The 19,702-nt window shown below is 34.3% G+C and overlaps 1 protein-coding gene across 1 annotated transcript; it reads left to right on the forward strand.

Annotated features, from left to right (window-relative positions):
* Positions 1-1,313: 1,313 nt before the first annotated feature.
* On the forward strand, positions 1,314-11,364 carry LOC129219136 (uncharacterized). Its single transcript, XM_054853455.1, has 2 exons — positions 1,314-2,083; positions 11,140-11,364. Exons 1-2 carry the CDS (start codon positions 1,314-1,316, stop codon positions 11,333-11,335), a joined length of 966 nt encoding a protein of 321 aa, XP_054709430.1. The 3' UTR covers positions 11,336-11,364.
* The last annotated feature ends 8,338 nt before the right edge of the window (positions 11,365-19,702 follow it).

Below are 19,702 nucleotides of genomic sequence, written 5' to 3' on the forward strand. Positions count from 1 at the left end.
TGTAAATAACAAGAGTTGTTTTTTGAAATGTCATTTGTGGGCAACTTTCTTCATATACCGTTATTTATATATTATATGCGCTACCCGCTCTATAAAATACGCTGTTTTTGAAACTAAAGACCTAAAGGGAAGGGGGGGGGGGGTTGGCGCGGGAAATATATTTTTAATTTGTATAACTTCAGTATCTTAAGTATCATTCTCATCTATAATTAGATCATTTTGTTATTAACTGAGCAGAATAATCATAAATTTAAAGAAACATAACAGACACCCAAAGAGAGAGACTCGTTTAGGTGGCAGGATGCAGTCTTGCTTCCTTTTTGAAGCATCTTGAGTACTTTTAAAGCACCTTGCTGCCTTTTAGAAACTGCTGTTTCAGCTATCGTTTATGCTGTTCTCGTGTACAGCAAGAGTAAGAAGTGTTTTTCCGTGGTACTGCATCACATTCAGAAAAATAAACTAAATGGAAAAATATTATAAATTCGTATTAGCATCTTTTATTTATACATAAGTTTTACAAAAATTACGAAGTGATTTTGACATAAAGTTAGATCGTTATAGTGTTACTTTAATATGCGAAGTTTTTCATTTACACTTTCCAAACACTCTTACTTTTATGTATAAGTTGCTCAATCCATTTGCACGCGTGTGACATTTTTGCAAACATATTTGCACTTACTCCCGGAATTTTCAACGTTGACTTAAAAGTTTCCTTGTATTTCAAAAATAATGATCTGTACGTGATTCGGGGTTGACCGTGCAGTCACACTGCACCACGTAAAAATTACTTTTGAAGTTTTTTTTTTCTTTAAAGAAATTTGATAATTCATATTATGATACATAATTAATACTTCTCTTCAAATATATGAAAATTGAAAGTCAAAGTTTTAAATACCGAGCACATATTACAAATATAAACATAAAGTTGTGACATTCGTGCAAATCGATTGAGTAAAGTATAAAAATTAAATTTATTAAGTGAAAACCAAATTCTGAGAGCGCATAGGATACCTTGATTGACCTATAAGTCAAATAATTTTATAATGGTAAATTTATTTAAAGTATATTTGTGTGTGTGTAGAAGAAATAGGCGACAACTTTGTACAATGAAATGAGTAAAAATGAGACAACGTACATACAAATATACTTACAAATAAGAGAATTAAAAACCTCTGACTAGATATATATAGTTTTTTTTTAAATTGTCGGTTTCAATACATGCACATGAAACTTTTTGCGAAACTCTTGAAACTTCAGTGAGAGGCCATTTACAATCTTCTAATCCCGTGTAAAATTTATTTTTTAGGATCACGATGGTTTTGAAGATTGCAATATTGGTGATTGTTGCATGCGCTTGTTTAAGCGTTGCTTCTAAAGAAGCAGAGCAGAAACCTCCCGAAAGTGTTGTTGTCGTCGACAATCATGTTGAGCGAAGACCCATCCCTGAAATAAAACCCGACTTAACGACTAAAGAGCCTGAAACCAAGCCGGTTACCCATACTGCAGAAAACGGAGCTAAACCTATCCCAGAGAAGCAGAAATCACCGGCCCAATCCATCGAAAATCACACATCTGAGCACCAAAATGAAACAGAAATCGAAACCGAGCCGAAAGTCGAAGCCAGAACTGAGCATAAAGACGAAATGAGACCAGCAGCACAGCAGTCAGGTGGACGTCAATTCGCTCCTATGTACCAACCAATATTTCCTCCCCCTTCAGGCTTCAACATGATCCGTCGTCAATTGGGTGGTGGCATGGAAATTTTGGGTGACATCGTGATGATGGGCATGATTGGACTACCAATTCTCGGACTTCTGACCGTTGGTTCTTCCTCCATCGCCAACTTTTTGGGCTTCGGATCCAACAAGTCCACCTCGAAAAGGAGTAAGAGAAGTTTGAAAGAGAAAGCAGCCGGAGCAGTCGAGTATGCCAAGAACTTATGGGACGTTATGGAAGAACTGGAGAAAGCTTTTGAAAAATACGGTTTGTACCAGGCCGAGTGCCGTACTAGAGCTATGTGTGAAGCCCACCAGAAAACACCTAGGATGGGAAATTGGGGACAAACCCTCCTGGACCTCATGAGGTAACATTTGTTTCATAACTTAATCTGTAAATTATAGGAAATTTCTGCACTGTCGATGTTGGAGCAAAAGTCGCTAAGTCCTCACAACACATTTGACGATATCCATAATTCTGCTTCAATTGTTTAATGATGTAAATCAATCATCAAGTTACGTTTGTAAAAGTTTAGGAATTAGGGGGTCCTCAAAAAATGTAGGGAAATGCGGGGCAAAGTGAAATGGTTAAGATGACCGAGTTTTTTTCAAAATGAACAAATCGGAAATTTGTTTTGAAAATTACAGTATGTAAAGAAAGAATATTATATTTTATAGTAAAACTTGAGTTGAAACAGTATTTTTTTAAAATTTTTTGGCAGTAAATTTGAGTCTTCAAAAAAAAAAAAAAAATTCACTTTTTTTTCTCATGGGGCAAAATGAAAAAAAAAAAATATTTGTCTAGTGAAATATTTTCTATTCGATTATAAAACATATTTTTGATCAAAAGAGCCAGTTAATAAATGGCTAAATGAATAATTGAAAGGATAATGAAACAAACGAATAATTAAATGAATAAATAAATTACTATATGAAGAAAAATAAATGAGCGAGTAAAAGAATGAATGGATAAGAAAATAAGTGAATGAATGCATAAATAATTGAATTACTAAATGAAGAAATGTAGATGAATTAATTAAGGGGGTCCAGGACACAAAAATAGTCAAATTTTGCAATTTTTTTTTTTTTTTATCATTTAAAAAAATTACTCCGTTTCTTCTGCTTAAAAGGACATTTGAATCGTGTTTCAATCTTTATTGGAACAAAAGATATAATTCTTTTTGTTGCCCGCACCTAACTAATGTGTATTGGACTTTAAAACTTTAAACGCGTTTTTCTCCATGATGCAATTTTTCCCGATTTCTTGCATTCAAACTCTTATAAGTCAAGAACCAATGAAGATAAAGTAATGAAATTTGGAGCATGTCTTTTTCAAACAGTTTACTTAATTTTTTTATTCGGCGATTTTGAAAAAAACGTTTACTGCAAAAAATATGGTTTTTTTAAAAAAAAGTATCTTCGAATTTTTCGAAATTTTTCTTCAAATATTTTTAATTTTTTATTGAATCAATATTTTTAAAATCGCCGAATAAAAATTAAAGCTTAGATATTTGTGCATACTTTTTTGAAAAAAAATTGAAAATTGACCAACAATACTTTGAGTTATAGCAATTTAAAGCAACCCCATTTTTTTTAAAAACAAATTAAATTTAAATAAAAAAAAATTTTTTTTTTCATATTTATGTTGTGATTTTGCTTATTAATTAAACGGTGAATCGGTGTAAATAAATTCAAAACTCTAAAGTATATAATAAAAAATTTTTCAAAATGTGTCCCGGACCCCCTTAATAAACGAAAACGTAAGTGATTTAAGTTAAATGAGTGAGTGAGTAAATGAATCAAAACTATTTCACTTTGCCCCGTATGTACTTGACTAATTGTACAATTTATTTAGAATACAAATAAGCTTAATATTAACTAAATTAATACTGCATTGAACATGAGGGGGTCTTAATATTTAAATGTTAATAATAATAACTTTATTATTTTACAGTAGAAAAAATAATTTTTGACTTACATCAAATTATTACAACATGAGTGTCATTTTTAAAAAAATTGCCTGCATTATCAAATGTTTTAATCTATGGCGGTATTTCTTTCCTGACTGGAATAGATTACAAATGAAACTATACAGTAAAAATAATACCAGATAGGTGGAGCTAAAAGCAGAGAAAATACTTCACCATATCACTTTGCCCCGCTATTTTACTTAGCCCCATGTTCCCCTACTACTACAATTTCAATGGTTCAAAAGTTTGAATGACCAATGTTTGACAATTTAAGTTTTGCAATTAGCGACTTTTGCTTGAACGCCGAAAATATCATCAGCACCATGCTAAACTAACGAATGTGAAAATTGGCGAGCTAAAACAATATTTTTTTTCCACCTGACGCGTTTAGTTAATTTCAATGTTTAAATTTTTATTGACAACTTTTAGTGTAAAACTATCGTTTGAAGTATAGTTATAACCATAGGTAGCCATTTTGAGTACTACAGCAAACCATCGAATTTGAAAAACGCGATCCGCGATTTTTCACATTCGTTAGTTTAGCATGGGGCCACAATATATCCTATGTTGAATTTCAAAAGTAACTTTTCGTTCATATTCGGTATTACTTTATCACTTCAAAAACTTTTTAAGAGCTTATCTGATCATTCACAGTAGTACAAAAATGATTCTCATTTAGTGACAAAAGACAAGATTTAGCTTCACAATTAAGTATGAATGCTTGAAATCTGGAACAGAATTTTAAAAGGTTTTGTCCCTTAAAGTTTTATCGGAATCATTGGCGCAACTAGATTTTTTTTCCCTCTAAGAGAGGGGGGGGGGATTGGTTCGAAAGGTTAGCAGCATGGCGCAAGGCCAACCTGGGGGGAGAGGTGGATAAATTAACTCTAAAAATTCCTTATTGTTGAACTGCAAGGCGCAACAAGAATGTTACGTCATTTTGATGAGTGCATCAAAAAATGATTTAAAATATTGCAGTAGAACCAATACATGGAAATTCAAAAATATGGATAAAAGTTTGGCAGGTGATAGAGCTTACTAAAAGAAGAAAATTTCACTGTACACACAAGGGTGACCAAAAATCGCCAAAAGAATTATAAACTAAGAAAATTTTCAAAGCATCATTTTTTTTCAAAGAAGGTAATTATAAAAGTGTTTCTCCTTTGTTATGACCGCTGTCTAATATTACTCATTCGAAGTTATTAGAAAGGGAAATAATAGACAGGAACGTAAAAAAATTACTCGTAGAACTAAAACCAAACCCAGTGGCACGACAACCCATGGGGGGGGGGGGGGACTACTGTGCCCATGTCAGTCTTCCTTACCAAGGGTTCTGCGGTGCTAGGCAAAAGTTCCGGTTAGGTGGTCAGCCTAACGCGGGACCCCCAGGGTTTAGTTCCCAAGCACGCTTGGTACTCATTATATCGACCCACGGAAGGGACGAACGATTGATACTTGTAGAACTACTTCTAAAAGAACTAAACTGCAATTCTCAATCGTATAATACAAATAAATATGATTTAGGGTAATTGGTGAAACAGTTTTTAAAATCCTTTCAAATTTAAGACGGGGTTTCATTTAAAATCTTCTAAATTTGGTTTTAAAAACTAATTTACCTGCTATGAGCCAGTAGGAAGTTCAGGATAGTGTTATTCCTCTCTGTAGTAGGGTCAAAAGCTTTTTTTTTTTTTTTTTTTTAATAATCTCTTATTACCCCTCTTTCAACTACCAAAATGCATTAAGACAAGAAAGACAAACTTCGGGATTTCGTACTCTCATTTTATTACCCGGGTATGTTTCCGAAATGGTTCTTTTGAAATGTTAAAACTGAGCTTAATAAATAGTGCTGTTCAGAACTAAAAGTCGAAATCTCTTCTATTAAGGTATGAAGCAGAGTAATGCAAATGGAATCAAATATTAAAATAAAGGTTAAAAAAATGCATAAGGAAGAAAAAATGGTATTAAATTCGTGAAGGACCAGTTCTGCTTTTGCGCAGAAATTCGAACCAACCTCAGGACCAACCGTAAATCATATTTATTACGTAATACATGCACAAAAACGTCTTATTTTGTAACAAAAATAAATCTTAATTTAGAATTTTTGAGTATTTCATAAAAATTGATTCAATAATAAAAAAAAAAAAAATAAGTTGTGACTTAGAGCAACTTGAGGAAAAAAGCAATTTAGCTCAAAAACGTGCTTACTTGAAAGTGTTATCAGTTATTGCAGAAAGTTTCGAAAGATACTCAGCAAGAATGGAGAGGTAGGTAGCTGACGTCATAAAATATTTCTGAAACCATGTGGTTTTTTTCTTGAGATATTATTCGATTGGTTTTGGTTATAATTTCTAATAGCTTCAGGCAGTGAGAAGCAAAGGGATACAAGAGGACATTTTGAAGTTTTGAGTAAAGCGCGTTTAAAGATCAGATCCTAGGTGGGCTTTCATTCAAATTTTTTTCTAAATCAAGCTGTATACCGGAACCTACCAGGGCTACTAGTACTATATCTTGTCGTAAGATAGATGAGGGGTTCACCTACCATTTGTACTGGTTATCTCCAATTTGTTAATTTTGCCACTTGCATCCCTCTGCTTCTCACTGCCTCATTTTTAGCATATTCGTTCCAGTTGCAGCAAAAAGAGAAACAACAGCGCACATTGCAATAAAAATTACATGACGGAATGACCCGCATTCAGTAGAGCTTTTGGGCCGAAAATAGAGATCATTTGTCTCTCGGTCTTTTTTTTCGGTCACGAGGTTCTACTGAAGAAAGGTCATTCCGTTATTCATTTTTTTTATTGCAAAGTGTACCGTTGTTCTTCCTTTGCTGGAGCTCTCACGAATCTACTTCAAGTTCAAGCTATTAGAAATGTTAAGCAAAACCAATCGGTTAAAAGCTGAAAAATAAGATTGGTGGTTTCTTTTCCTGGCAAATATTCAGCATTGCAAAATAAATAACTACATAATCATTATTAAATGAACTAAGTAATTACAAAACACATGCGTACATCAACTCATGTCTGAGAGGAAGGGAACCTGCTATTTAAGAAACAATACACTGTTAAAAATTCAGGAAGATTTTTTGGTAATTGTTACTGTAAAATGACGGACTAACGCATAGCTGTTTTTTACGGTAATTTATACCGGAAAAATAAGCGATCCCAGCGCCAACTGGTTGCTGCGGCCTACCGAGGATACCGTAAAATTTGACAGTAACATTTGATTTTTACGGTAATCGTTACTGGCAACATGGATGCCAGTAACAATTACCGTAAATTTTCCGGAAATTTTTTATAGGTTATCACAAACGAAAATAATTTTCAAAACTACTGAGTGTATAACTGAGTATGCGTGAATTTAAAGAGAAATATACCAAGTTTTTTTTTTCAGTTGCAAATGTTCAATGCGTGAACCTTTTGTTATACGACAAACATCTAATCTGTAACCAAGTTCGTGCCTCACGCTTTGTAGTATCACTCAGTCGATTGTTCGTAACGCGTTTGTCACTGATTCATAATGATGCGCAAATGAGTTCTTTAAGATCTTGTAGTGTTTTCGGCCTCTGAGAGGATAAACAATGTCTCCGACATAACCTCATAAAACGAAATCACATAGCGTGTAGAACAAACTGGATCGTAATTCAATTTGTTCCACGCACTGATTTTATGATGGTCGTGTAACAAAAAAAAGGGGCGCTTTAATGGGAGGTCAAGGGAGGTCACTGTGACCCCCTAAAAATTTCTTATTCGGTAGATTTGGAGACATCGCTGCAATTTTTAAATGCCCGAATGTCCCTTTTCATGTGTATGTATGTGTGCAATGTGCATTCCCGTATTTTACAGTTTCACAAAATTTGAAGTTCCATTCGGCTAATTTAGAATTTCTGCCCTCCCGAAAATTCAAGTTCGAGGTGGCCCTGAACAAAACTGCCACACATTGAGCATTTTGTAATTGAGAAAAAAACGATGTTTTAATCTTTACATTCATGTATTTACATGTTGCAATATGTGCTGTCGTTTCAAAAATGTGTTTTTTTAAAAATCGGGTCCATTTGTGCTCACCTTGTATTTCCTAGTCTTTAGCGTTCCCACTATAACGTTGAGTTTTGGCTCACAGCCCATCTACAGATATAGGTCACTCAACAAAGCATTCACATAGGGCATGATAGTCATTCATAAAATAAATTTAAAAAAAGTAATTACTATTATTCCCAAAATTCCTACTTCGCTTGCTGAACATTTAATCATTCTTCCCTCGCGTAAATCATTATGTTCTTTTGAATGATTACAACAATGAGCTGATGTCACAAACAGTCAGCGTATCTTTGTGTTGTAAAGATAGCTAAGTAACAATTGTGTGATAAGTACAGAAAAAAACTAACCATGTTAGATTTACGGCAACTTTTAGACCTCCAATTTCAGAGCTGGTTTGATGTCGTATAAAATTACTAAATACAGAGCAGCTATCACTAAAAAGGGGGCTTTTTTTCAAAAATATAATGTTTGTGCCCGTCTACTCTTTAAAATTGATATAAAACTAAGAAAAGAGTGCTTAATAACATTATTTTAAAAGTATTCTGCTATTACAAAAAAGAAGACTGACAAATACGTTATTTCTGTCCAATCCTTGATGATATACATCTTCTCTGTAAGGTGACGTCTGAAATAATATCGCAAACTGTAACAAGTATACACTATTATGTTGATGACTAATTTCTACTCTCAATACTTCACTAAAGCTGTCCTTTCTAATCATGCATGAAAAATGTTTTTCGAACGTAAAGCAGCGATTTGATGTTGTCATTTCCACAATAAATTTCCTTAGTTAGTTATTTAAACACCAGGGATTTTTCTGAATAGTCAAATATCGTTCCACTTTATAGTGAATGAAACTATCACACGTGCTATTTCATTACATGACATTCATAATCATCTGTAACTACCGAGTTGATTTTTCAGTGACAAGTCAGAAAAAACTGATAGGGAAGCACAAAAACATTGACAGCTTTGCTTTCGTTTAATACCTAATGTTTTGTTATTGGCTTAATGACTTGGGCCACACAACACTTGCCTTGCAGACTTATTAAAAATCAATTATAGAATTTTTCAAAGCAGAGACCAAGAAGATAGAGTGGTATATTTGTGAGACATTACAATTTGCACTGTCAGACTACGTTTTGTGTGAAAGATTGGCAAGCAAAAAATAAGGGAGACTCGTAATAATTCGATCCAGCAGGGATCAAGGATGCTCAGCTCACATGAGTTGATAACATGCTTTTAAAATCAAAAATTTATTCTCGTAGACAGTATTGTTTAAAAAGAACAAAATGCTTAGAGCAAAGAATCAATTCTTTTAAAAGTAGTATATAGTAAACGTTTTATTTACTACGTGACTTTAACTTACAAAATAGAAGCTTGCAGCCTTAACAACTAACCGGCGGAAATTATTTCGAAAAAGATATTTACCTTTCATTAATTGGTCGTAAATCTGGACCGATGTAGCTTATCTATAGCTGTATTAAAAGGTCAGTTTCAGAAAAAAATTGAACATTTCACCCAAGTATTTTTAATTGATAATTGTAATTCTTAAAATATGTTATTTTCAGAAAACTTACGTTATTATCTAAAGAGGTTGAAGTTTTTAAGCCTCGGAATTTGATCCCGAATCAAGCATCTTTATATATTGCTAAAAGGACCCCTTGTATCCCCAGAAACGCGTGTGCGCGATATTTCTGCAAAAATGTGCTTTTAATGTTTGCAAAAAAAAAAAAAAATCGAAAACTTTGTTCTTAAATAGGGGAATTAAAATAACATAACGTACTTTAAAGTACAAATGATAGCGGTAAAAAGATATTTCGAATTCCTAACTAAGTCGTTTTGCGGCTGTGAAAGCGAGTGTTTTCATTGCTGCAAAAAAAAAAAAAAAAAAAAAAAAAAAAAAAAAGAGGTTCACAGTAACTCAAGAAATGAGCAAACGATGGGGATAGGTTCACTCTGTAAGACTTGAATGTTCACTCCATTTGCACAAATGAGACATTTTTTACGCATATAATTGCACTTTATTCCCGGAATTTTAAACTTTCGCTTTCAATTTTCATATATCCTACTACAAGGAACCATCAAGTATAATATGAAGTATCAACTTTCTATAAAGTTTTCTAGCATTTAAAGAATAATGTACGTGTTGCAGCGAGCGGTCACATCCACAACCCGTAAAAATAATTATTTTTCAAGTATATATTTTTTCTCTAGAAGTTAATACTTCATATTATGATACATAACTGTTTCTTATGGTCGAATATATAAAAATTAAAAGCGAAAGCTTAAAAGTATGCATAAAAAATGTCTCCCTTTGTGCCAAATGGATGGAGAATGAAACAGCTGTTTGTGAATTCGAACTCATTCTACCACTTTAACTTGAGGCAGTGAGAAGGAAAGGGATGTCTAAGTGGCAAAATTAAAAATCTGGAGATAATTATTAGAAATGGTAGGAGAACTTCTCCTTTGTTTTAGGGCAAGAGATGGTACAAGAACTCTGATAGGTGCTGCTATACAGCATGATTTAGAAAGAAAATCAATGAAAGCCTACCAAGGATGCGAACTTTAAACTCGCTTTACTCGAAACTTGGAAAAAATCCACTTGCATCCCTGTGCTTCTCACTGCCTTATTTGTGCTTTGAGTTGCATTGCGTCATTTTATTTCTCATGTGTTTTCCTTAGAGTAAGAATAAATGGAGGGAGTAAGTCCAATCATTGACTTAGCAAAAGCTGACACAACGACCCCCAAGTCACGTGACTCATCTACGACGAATGGTTGCACGTTTTGCGTGAAATAAGCGAAAGAAACCTGATTTCTTCCAATGCTTTGCTTTAAAATCTGTTACGTAACATGGGGTCTGGGCTTCATGAATGATAGTCTTCACTCCCTCCCTTACATATCTTCTCAATGGTGTTTTCTTAACATCGTTTTTGAAATGATAATGAACTCGGTAGTTTCCGTAGAAGCTTTTTGTTTTTGAGCAATCACGATTGCTTATTGCTTTCATTTGACTGTTTTTGACGTTCCTTTGATTTTTCCCACCGCCACCCTCCGCACCATCACCGTGGACAGGCGGGCTCCTCACGCTGCTGCTCCTATAGCGAAAGCCGTCTCCAGGTTGCATCCATGTCCTACACACACGCGCATACATACACAACTACACACACACACAAACACATACATACAGACACTTACACATATACACACACAAAAACCTACACACACAAAACTACCCACACTTTCATGCCTGCACACAGACACAAACACACATGCCTACACACACATACCCCATACACACAAACACACATATCCTCCCTCCCCACACACTCGTGATTGCGAAAAACATAATTTGAATTCAAGATGTCAAAATTCAAATTAATTAATTTTATTTATTAACTTTCTTTTTTTTTTCACAGGAAACAAAAGGAATTAGAGAACCGCGAGATTCTTCCCGTCTCCCGATTTTTGTTTTCCAACTACGTGGAAGCGGCTCAAGTGGGCATGAAGGGAGAAGACTGCGGAGTGGCCTACCCCGAGTGCGCACAGCACCTCGCCTACTACACCAGCGATAAAGCAGACGAGGTCGAAAACGAAATCCATGGTCCCGAGTGAGCACTCGTCGTCTTAGTTGGGTAGTAATGTTCCTGTAGTCCATCTCCTTCATTTTTTTTCATTAGGGATTATTTATGACACCACCGTTTCTTTCGGATGTACAAAGATTTACGTGTACCTGTGACTGTCCTATAGTTATTCAAATAAAAGTTTTTGCTTAGCTCTCATGACTGAAAGTTTCTATTAGCCTCAACGTAGTACAATCGACACTAGAGTCCCGTTAACCTGAAACTTGTTCATCCATAATAGAATTTCAGGAGCATTTTTGCCTTACAGATTTGGAAAGTTCATTTCCGATTTTAAAACTCAATTTTTCATTTGGCCACAACTGACTCAACATATCGGCAATTGTATTTATAGCCAGTTTGCTGCGGCCTTCCTTTCAATCAGTAGTGTCCTGTAAAGGGACAGTACAGAAACAGATAATTTGTCTTTGAAACTATACAGTGCTGCACTCCCATATACAATCTAATATTGTAATCAATAGAACTATTACAATACATTATATACAGTAAACAAAATGAGCTTTACGTTCATTTTCTCCGTGTAAAAAAAAAATTTCGGCTAACCTAACTTTGAACAACGTCCAGTCCCAATTAGAATTATCAGGACTCTAGTGTCAAAAGACATGACAACTACACTATGTTGTGCATAAACGAGCAACGTAGTGTTTATCCTACTTTGCGGCAACAAAATATTCTAAATTGAACGACATCATTGCCATAGAATTTACACCAAGTAACCATAACTAAAAAGTGACTTTTCCCAAAATGTCCCCCCCCCCCCCTTTTTCTTTTGGCTTACCTTCCATTTGCTTTGGAACAAAATCTTCATTGAAATACACGAGTTCTTACATTCTATTTTCAACCCGGAAGTTTCCAATTGTTTTTTTTTTCAAGTAGTTTTCTAGATATTCGACTAAACATCTAAAATCAGAAGATACCGGTTATTCATGGCAATGTAGCTGGTGCAGATATAAGTTTAAAAAAAGTTCCGTGCTTCGTTCGCGTGAAAACAAGGATTTTAAAAAATGATTTCAAGGGAAGCAAGAAATCTTCTAAAGGTTTCAAAGCCGAGTTGAATTTTCAAAGTAAAAGCTTCTATTTCGCAGTATTAAGTAAACCTATTACATATATAGTAATATACATATACATTACAAGATATTTATATCAGGGTGCACCAATTAAAAAGAAGAAAACTATTTAAGATTTATGTTAATTCCTTTTTTATTTAAATTTTGATCCTTATTTCCTCAAGTTTTGTTTAACCCATTAGCATAATATTAGCGAAATACGTAGGTGGATCTACCATCGGAAACTGAAAATTGCGTCGATAAAAGAGAAAACTCAATGCATTCTTTACCTGTTGGGGTTTTGTCAATGACTAAGTTTTTCACACATGTCCACGATATTGACATATTAAAGAAATGATTATGGATGCGATATCATTGGTTACAACAAATATGCTAGCTAATACTTGGCACCAGAGGGGGATTGAGAAGGGTAATATTATGGATCAGCCCTCCAGAAGCCTTCATTTTAACACATATTGCTGATCCTAATACGGCAATTTGTAACCATGAAAGGACTTATGACCTAACTCTCACCTCCAAGAAAGTAAACGCTGGCTACGCTAGTGCCTGGAGCGAAGTAGAAAATCTTCTAAATCTTGTCAGAACTATACGAAAGGTGCACGCGCAAAAGTGGATTACCAAAGCGAAAAAAAGTTTCCGTGACAAGGAACAAAATAAGAAGAAAGAATGGCGTTCAAATCTGAAGGTTTTTTTTTTAATGAATGTTTTTTTATTAGTGCAACTCTTTATAGGTACCATAGGCTCAAACTAGACTAGACGGCATTTTAGCATACATGGGGCCATGCACCTTCTCTGTGACCTTAAGGGAAGAGGCCATTAAATTTGAGCTTTCTTGATAGGGTTCGAAGCGCGTCGTCACCTTACTTTTTTTTTTTGGCGTAAAAAACATTTTCTTGAAGCAAAAGTTCAATAGACTGAGCTGCTACCGTTTCAGTAATTTAAGTGGCACCTTTTTATCGGTTGATTCAAAATAAGATTGATAATAGCAGGAAACATTTCCTACTATCTTGCTTACAGCCTTAGATCTTGCAGTTTCAATAAATGAAAATGCGCTGATAATAAATTTACCCTTTACCATGCTCAAATCGCTATCAGTCGAGATACGCTACACTGATAGCAAAATTATCAAAATAGTTAAAGAAACGATTTACGACAGTAATTTCAATCATTTAAAGATATTTTAAATCAGGGGGAAAGCATATCCATCAGATAAAAATAATGAGATGAAATTGTAACAAAAATTACAATATTTCTATTAGTCAAGGAATGAATGAGCTTGATAGTTTTAAAAAGAAAAATTCCCAACTCTATTAAAAGTACATTTACATATTTCAGTCATCAAGTTCTTTGGCTTTTGAGCCATCAGTGATACAAATCAAGCCGTCGAAACTATTGGTTAAAAGTTCTAATTGGATTGACAGCCAATACTAATTATATAGTTTTTTCAAGTTTATACGTAATTGACAAAATCTATAAACGAAAGAAGAGTGTTTACTTGAATTTCATAAAAAATGACTTATAGGGAACGTATTAACGTTTTTTGATAAGCATGTCAGACAAGAGTCGAAAGAATCACTGAACAACTTTTTTCAAAGTTTAGATTCCAGTCCACCGAGAACAAACATAAGTCTATTCGGGAATATCTTTAGAACTGCTACATTACCATCTGATCAATCTGGCTCCTAAAGGGAGCTTCGTGGGAGACTAGTACATTTTGGTTTGGCTATCACCTGTGTGCTTTTATGTTCCTTTTAAATGGCAATTTCCCACACTTCATAGCAACTCTGAAAACATTCACACACAAAAACATTCTCGAAAATAAGCTACCCATTCTTTTTCAATAATAACAGTTTTCTTAACTTGCCAATCAAATTAAGCAATAAGTTCCTAATGAATTGATACAAAATATTTCATTCATTTATTAACAAATCTTTCAAATTTTCAGGCTCCTAGGTTGGGGTTTGTTTGGTTGGCAATTTGGGGTACCGCTGCTTCACTTTTCCTACTATACCGTAATTCGGTGCGAAGTCCGACTTCCACAGTACACACATACCATAGGAACCCGCTTATAGGGTAGGCAACCATTCACAGCACGCCAACACATTCACACAAAGGAAGGACATGGACAGGAGAGAGAAAGTATATCTATGAAAAAGTACATCTATGCCCGAGGTGGGGTTCGAACCCGGGACCTCCCCATCGCAGTCAGACTGCTCTGACCACTAAACTGTAATACACAATTATTCCTCAAATTCAAATTGCTTCATCTCTATCAAGTGCAATTATTTCCTTTACGTTCATGGCAGCCCGTATTTCCAACATTTATTTCCTACTTGATTCTTATCCCATTACAATGATACAGTCTAATCATAATTTTATATTATGGTAAAAATATACGTAAATTAATGTATGTAATACAAATGCAATAAATATATTAAGAATGGAGCTGGGGAGGGGGGTTATCTGCGAGAGCTCATAACTCTATACTTCAAAAATATAGATTCATTAAAATTCTAACTGATGCAATATAAAATAATTATGTGATTGGACCCTTTCTGAAATCATCGACTCAATAACCAGCAAGAGTCTAGAGTATTGTTAAGCTAGGACAACAAACACGAGACATTTAAATTTATTTCTCGTATGCGTAATGATGCTCGCTATTTTTTCTTTAAAGGTTGCTACCAACAATATCTTTAAACCCTTTCAAAATTGTTCCAACCCTCGTAATTTCATTTGAAAACTTATTTAAATCTTAATCGAAAATAAAACAGCTTTTTCTACATTACACAAACTTGATGAACAAGTTAAAGGGTTTAATGTCGAAACATGTCCAAACTCATGAAAATCTGTTCTTTATTATTGCGTTTAAGTACATATTAAGGACAAAAACAGAAGTTTAATGGAATCACTACTGACTTATACATTTAGCCAAGCATTTTATCACTCATCTTGAACGATCAGGCAAACATAAGGAATTTTAAAAGCTACTTACTACCCAATGGCTCAGCAATCGATGGCGACTGAAGATAGATGTTTTTCAGAATAAATTGTAACAATGCTTATGGACAGCATTCGGGAAATTTCATCTTCAGTCGACGAACGTTAACCTTCGAGTCGGAATCATTTGGTGCAATTTAAAACCGGTGCAATATTAAAAATATTATGTCGCACACACACCCACAATAAAGCCTATACAAAAACAAACCAATAAAAAAACGACCTATACAAAAAAAAAAAAAAAACATCTATAAAGTGTAGTTGAAACTGTCAAGTTCTGTCATACACCCCGTGTGTCAGCGACTATTTTCCTCCTTGTAGCCAAAAACAACATTAATTACAATGCAAGACACATAACCCGGAAAAGACAGTATCAATAATCTGGTGCATTAATTGGGTGCTACCCCCCCCCCCCCCCCCATTAATATTGAAACAAAAATGACCTGTCAAATTTATCTACTATTACTATGAAAAATGAAACTAGCTATCGCGAGACATAATAGAACTTTCGTTTACGATCAACGTGAAAGTTGTTTAATCCTCGACTGGTGAGGGGATCTTCTTTTATCACGAGATTGGGTGTATGTTACCCCAATACAGTGGAGGATCCAAGAGGGGTGGGGCTAAGGGGGATATAGCCCCCCCCCCCTCCCATGAGGTCAGAAATAACTCTAGACAAAACCAAAATTTCAAATACTTTTGCGAATTTTAATATGCATTATATTTAAACAAATATATACACTATATACGGTTGCGTATTAATGTTGGGTGGGGGGGGGGGGAACTGCAGCCCCTTCTAATATTTGGTTAAAACTTACAGCAGATTACACTGTGATTTGCAATGGAATGGAAAGGCTTGGAGGAAACAGCTTCGTCCTGCTATCGAGGGTTTTTAATCTGAAGTTATTTATTTCAAATTAACATAGTCATATATTTTACTTCGTTCTCTTGCTAATGAGGCTATAGCCCCCCCCCCCCCTCCGAAGTCAGAATTTACATTGGATAAAACCGAGTTTTCGGAGCTTTTAAATACTGCAATACTTTTACAAAGAGAGCCTAAAACTGTTTTAGGCCCTCTTTGAAAAGGCCTCTAATTTCGGGATATTTTCACGGGTGAGCCCCCGCTCCCCCTTAATGTCATCAAAGATCTCTTCCAACAACACATTTCATACAATACGATACGATGCAATTAAACAAAGTCTGTGTATTAGTATCTTTTGGCATTGAAAAGTAACAGAAAATGGCTTTAAAAAAGCGGATCCTTCAAATCGATTCAAAACAGAAAGAGAAGAATTTCAACTTATAAGAAATTAAGTTTCAGCTTCCTCCGAATGAGGGCATGTACTCAAATTCAAAGCAATTAAGTCTTAGGTGATAAACCCAAATAAACCGATGTATGCTTATAATTTTTAAAATAGTATTTTGGTGCAAAATTCCATGCAAAATATTCGTGATACAATCGTTTTAGATATTGTGTCAACGCTTAAAAAAAGACTTGAAAGTTCTGAGCGGAACTTTAAACCATTCAAATATCAGTAAAAAATATTTACAGAAATGCTTCAAACATCCTGTTAAAACATTTTAAAATAACTCATAAATAATGCAATTTACTGTATAAGTATGAAATAATTTTTAACTATGGTAACAAAATAATTTTTAAACGCTCATGAAACGGACATTTTTAAAACCTGATTTCTTCGAAAAAAAATCTTTTGAGCAATTAATACATGTTTTTAAATACGCTCACTTTTCATGCATTTTAAACAGCTCAAGTATTATTTAATCAATTCTAAAGCATCTGTAAAACATGGAAAATAGAATTAAAAAAAAAAACGTATTTACCACACGCATACTCCTGTCTTCTCGTCCTGAGGAAAGGCAAGCGCGCGAATATTAACTTCGTACGTATCCTCGGAACTATCACAACAAAACAAGTGGCAGTTGCCAAAAAAATAATAAAAATAAAACTAATAACTCATTATAGTCATAAAAATGTTTTTGATTTTTTTCAAAATTAAATTATTTATGACTCAATACTATTTTAAATAATTGTATCAAATTTAAATATAATTTTAAAGTTCTTTTATATCTGGAAAAAAAATCCAACTGTTGTTTTGCTGAATCTTTGTCCGAGTGGTCAGAAGTGATTCTTCGACAGATTCCTGCGCGCAGTAGCGGGTTCGATCTCGCCTTCGCTCTAGGTGTAGTTTTCTGCTTTTGGTGATACAAATTTCATTCTTACACTTGTACTATCTGTGCTGTATAGTACTCTGTGCTGTGGGGCACGGTAAATGTCTGTAGTTAAAAAAAAAAAAAAAAAAAAAAGTTGTTTTCAGCTTTCCAATAATTACTTCTTGTTTTGTGTTTTAAAAAAAATATTTAAAAAATAAACACCCTAGAAATAAATCACTGTACAGCTATTCCCGGTAAATATTTGTGAATAAAGTTCTATGTTTACGGCAAATCAAATTGTGCAAAAAGAGTAGTATTCGAGCAGTTGTAATGTGGTTTACGACGCAACAAGTCTTCAAACTGGAGATCGTCTTGTCCCCCCCCCCCCGCCCTTTTCTTTGGTGACATGATAGAAGAAAGGTGCCAAATTTTGCTTTTTTTTTCTTTAATTTCGTCGATTTTACTAATTTATTTAATGATTTAAAGTTTCTGCACAAAGGCAAGCATTTTTTACTTTTCAACAAATTATTCAAACTCGCTGATTCGTGAGAATCGTTCGCGCTCGACAGAAGGAATTCAAAAACTGGATTTTTTTAAAGGTATTTTTTTTTACTATTAACAAAAATACTACTTTTTTGTTTATTTTTCACTGATAGCGGTGGAAAAATCTTTAAAATGGTGTCTTACTTTTGAAGTTTAAAGAAGTACCAAGGAAGTCATGGCGTACCCAAAAAATGCCTTTGAGAAAAAATATACATGATACTGCGATTTACCATGTTAAAATAAAGGGGTTTTTTTTTCCCTTACTTCAATACTACAACCTAACTGAGGTTCAGTATCCTGTCCCTAATGAGTTAAGATAACATATTCATGGAAATTTGGATCAGAGTTCAGCTAAAAAAAAATTAGTCATTCAAAAACTACATTTTCTGACCCATGAGAGGATCGATTTCAAGACTACTGCGTTATAAGCAGAACGGGAGATGCTATACAGTATACACTAAAGCAATGCTCAATAAAGCAGCAAAATAAATTGAAACCAATGACTCTATTTTTCTATAAAAACTTGTGTACACTGTTAAAAATTTTCCGGAAAATTTACGGTAATTGTTACTGGCATCCATGTTGCCAGTAACTATTACCGTAAAAATCAAATGTTACTGTAAAATTTTACGGTTTCCTCGGTAGGCCACAGCAACCAATTGGCGCTGGGATCGCTTATTTCTCCGGTGTAAATTACCGTAAAAATCAGCGATGCGTTAGCGATGCCATTTTACAGTAACAATTACCAGAAAAACTTCCTGAATTTTTAACAGTGTAACATTATACTGCGACTGTTAAAATTAGTCTTTTGTTTCTTGATTTTCATAACAGAACTGTAGTTCAGAATCCTGAAATGAATTTAAATTATGTATTCTTAGAAATTTGAATCAGAATTCGCTGAAGAGCATTAAAGATATTAAAACTTTATTTTTTCGATCCATGGGGATTTGAACTCACGCTGTTCCCACTATTAGCACGACACTCTATCCAACCCACACAAGCGGGTCTCGTTTTTGAGATACTATGCATTGAGCTAATGCGCAATAGAAAAAAAGGTATAAATCTTTTCTCCTTTTTTTTTTTTTGACAAAGCCACCAAAGTGAGAAAACTCTTTATTTTTCGCTGAAATCCTTGGAAGAAATCATTAAAATGCTGCCTTACTTACAGAGCCGACGAGAAGTCAAGATAGCCTAGTCGGAAATTAGGGGCCCGATCCTTGATGGGGCCCAGCTCGGAATCGGAGTAGCATAAATTTGAAAAGTATGAGGGGAAGGGGGCCCGGCGACCAAACTGACAAGGGGCCCATCTTGGTTCTTGGTGGCCCTGCTTACTTAAGCAGTTCGATAAAGTTCTCAGGCAGTTATGGCGTTCCCACGAAAAAAATAAATAAAAGGGAAAAAATACATATGATACAAGGCTACAGTGTTATTTCAATTTTTCCAATGCTCCAAACAGTTGCAATGTGTTGTCACCAATGCACTACATTTATGAACAAATAGTTGAATTTCACCATTGAAACTTTTCGTTACAATAACTAATTTAAATCATTGATATTATG

The sequence above is a fragment of the Uloborus diversus genome, chromosome 3 (genome assembly GCF_026930045.1).
Source record: "Uloborus diversus isolate 005 chromosome 3, Udiv.v.3.1, whole genome shotgun sequence".
Classification (NCBI taxonomy): domain Eukaryota; kingdom Metazoa; phylum Arthropoda; class Arachnida; order Araneae; family Uloboridae; genus Uloborus; species Uloborus diversus.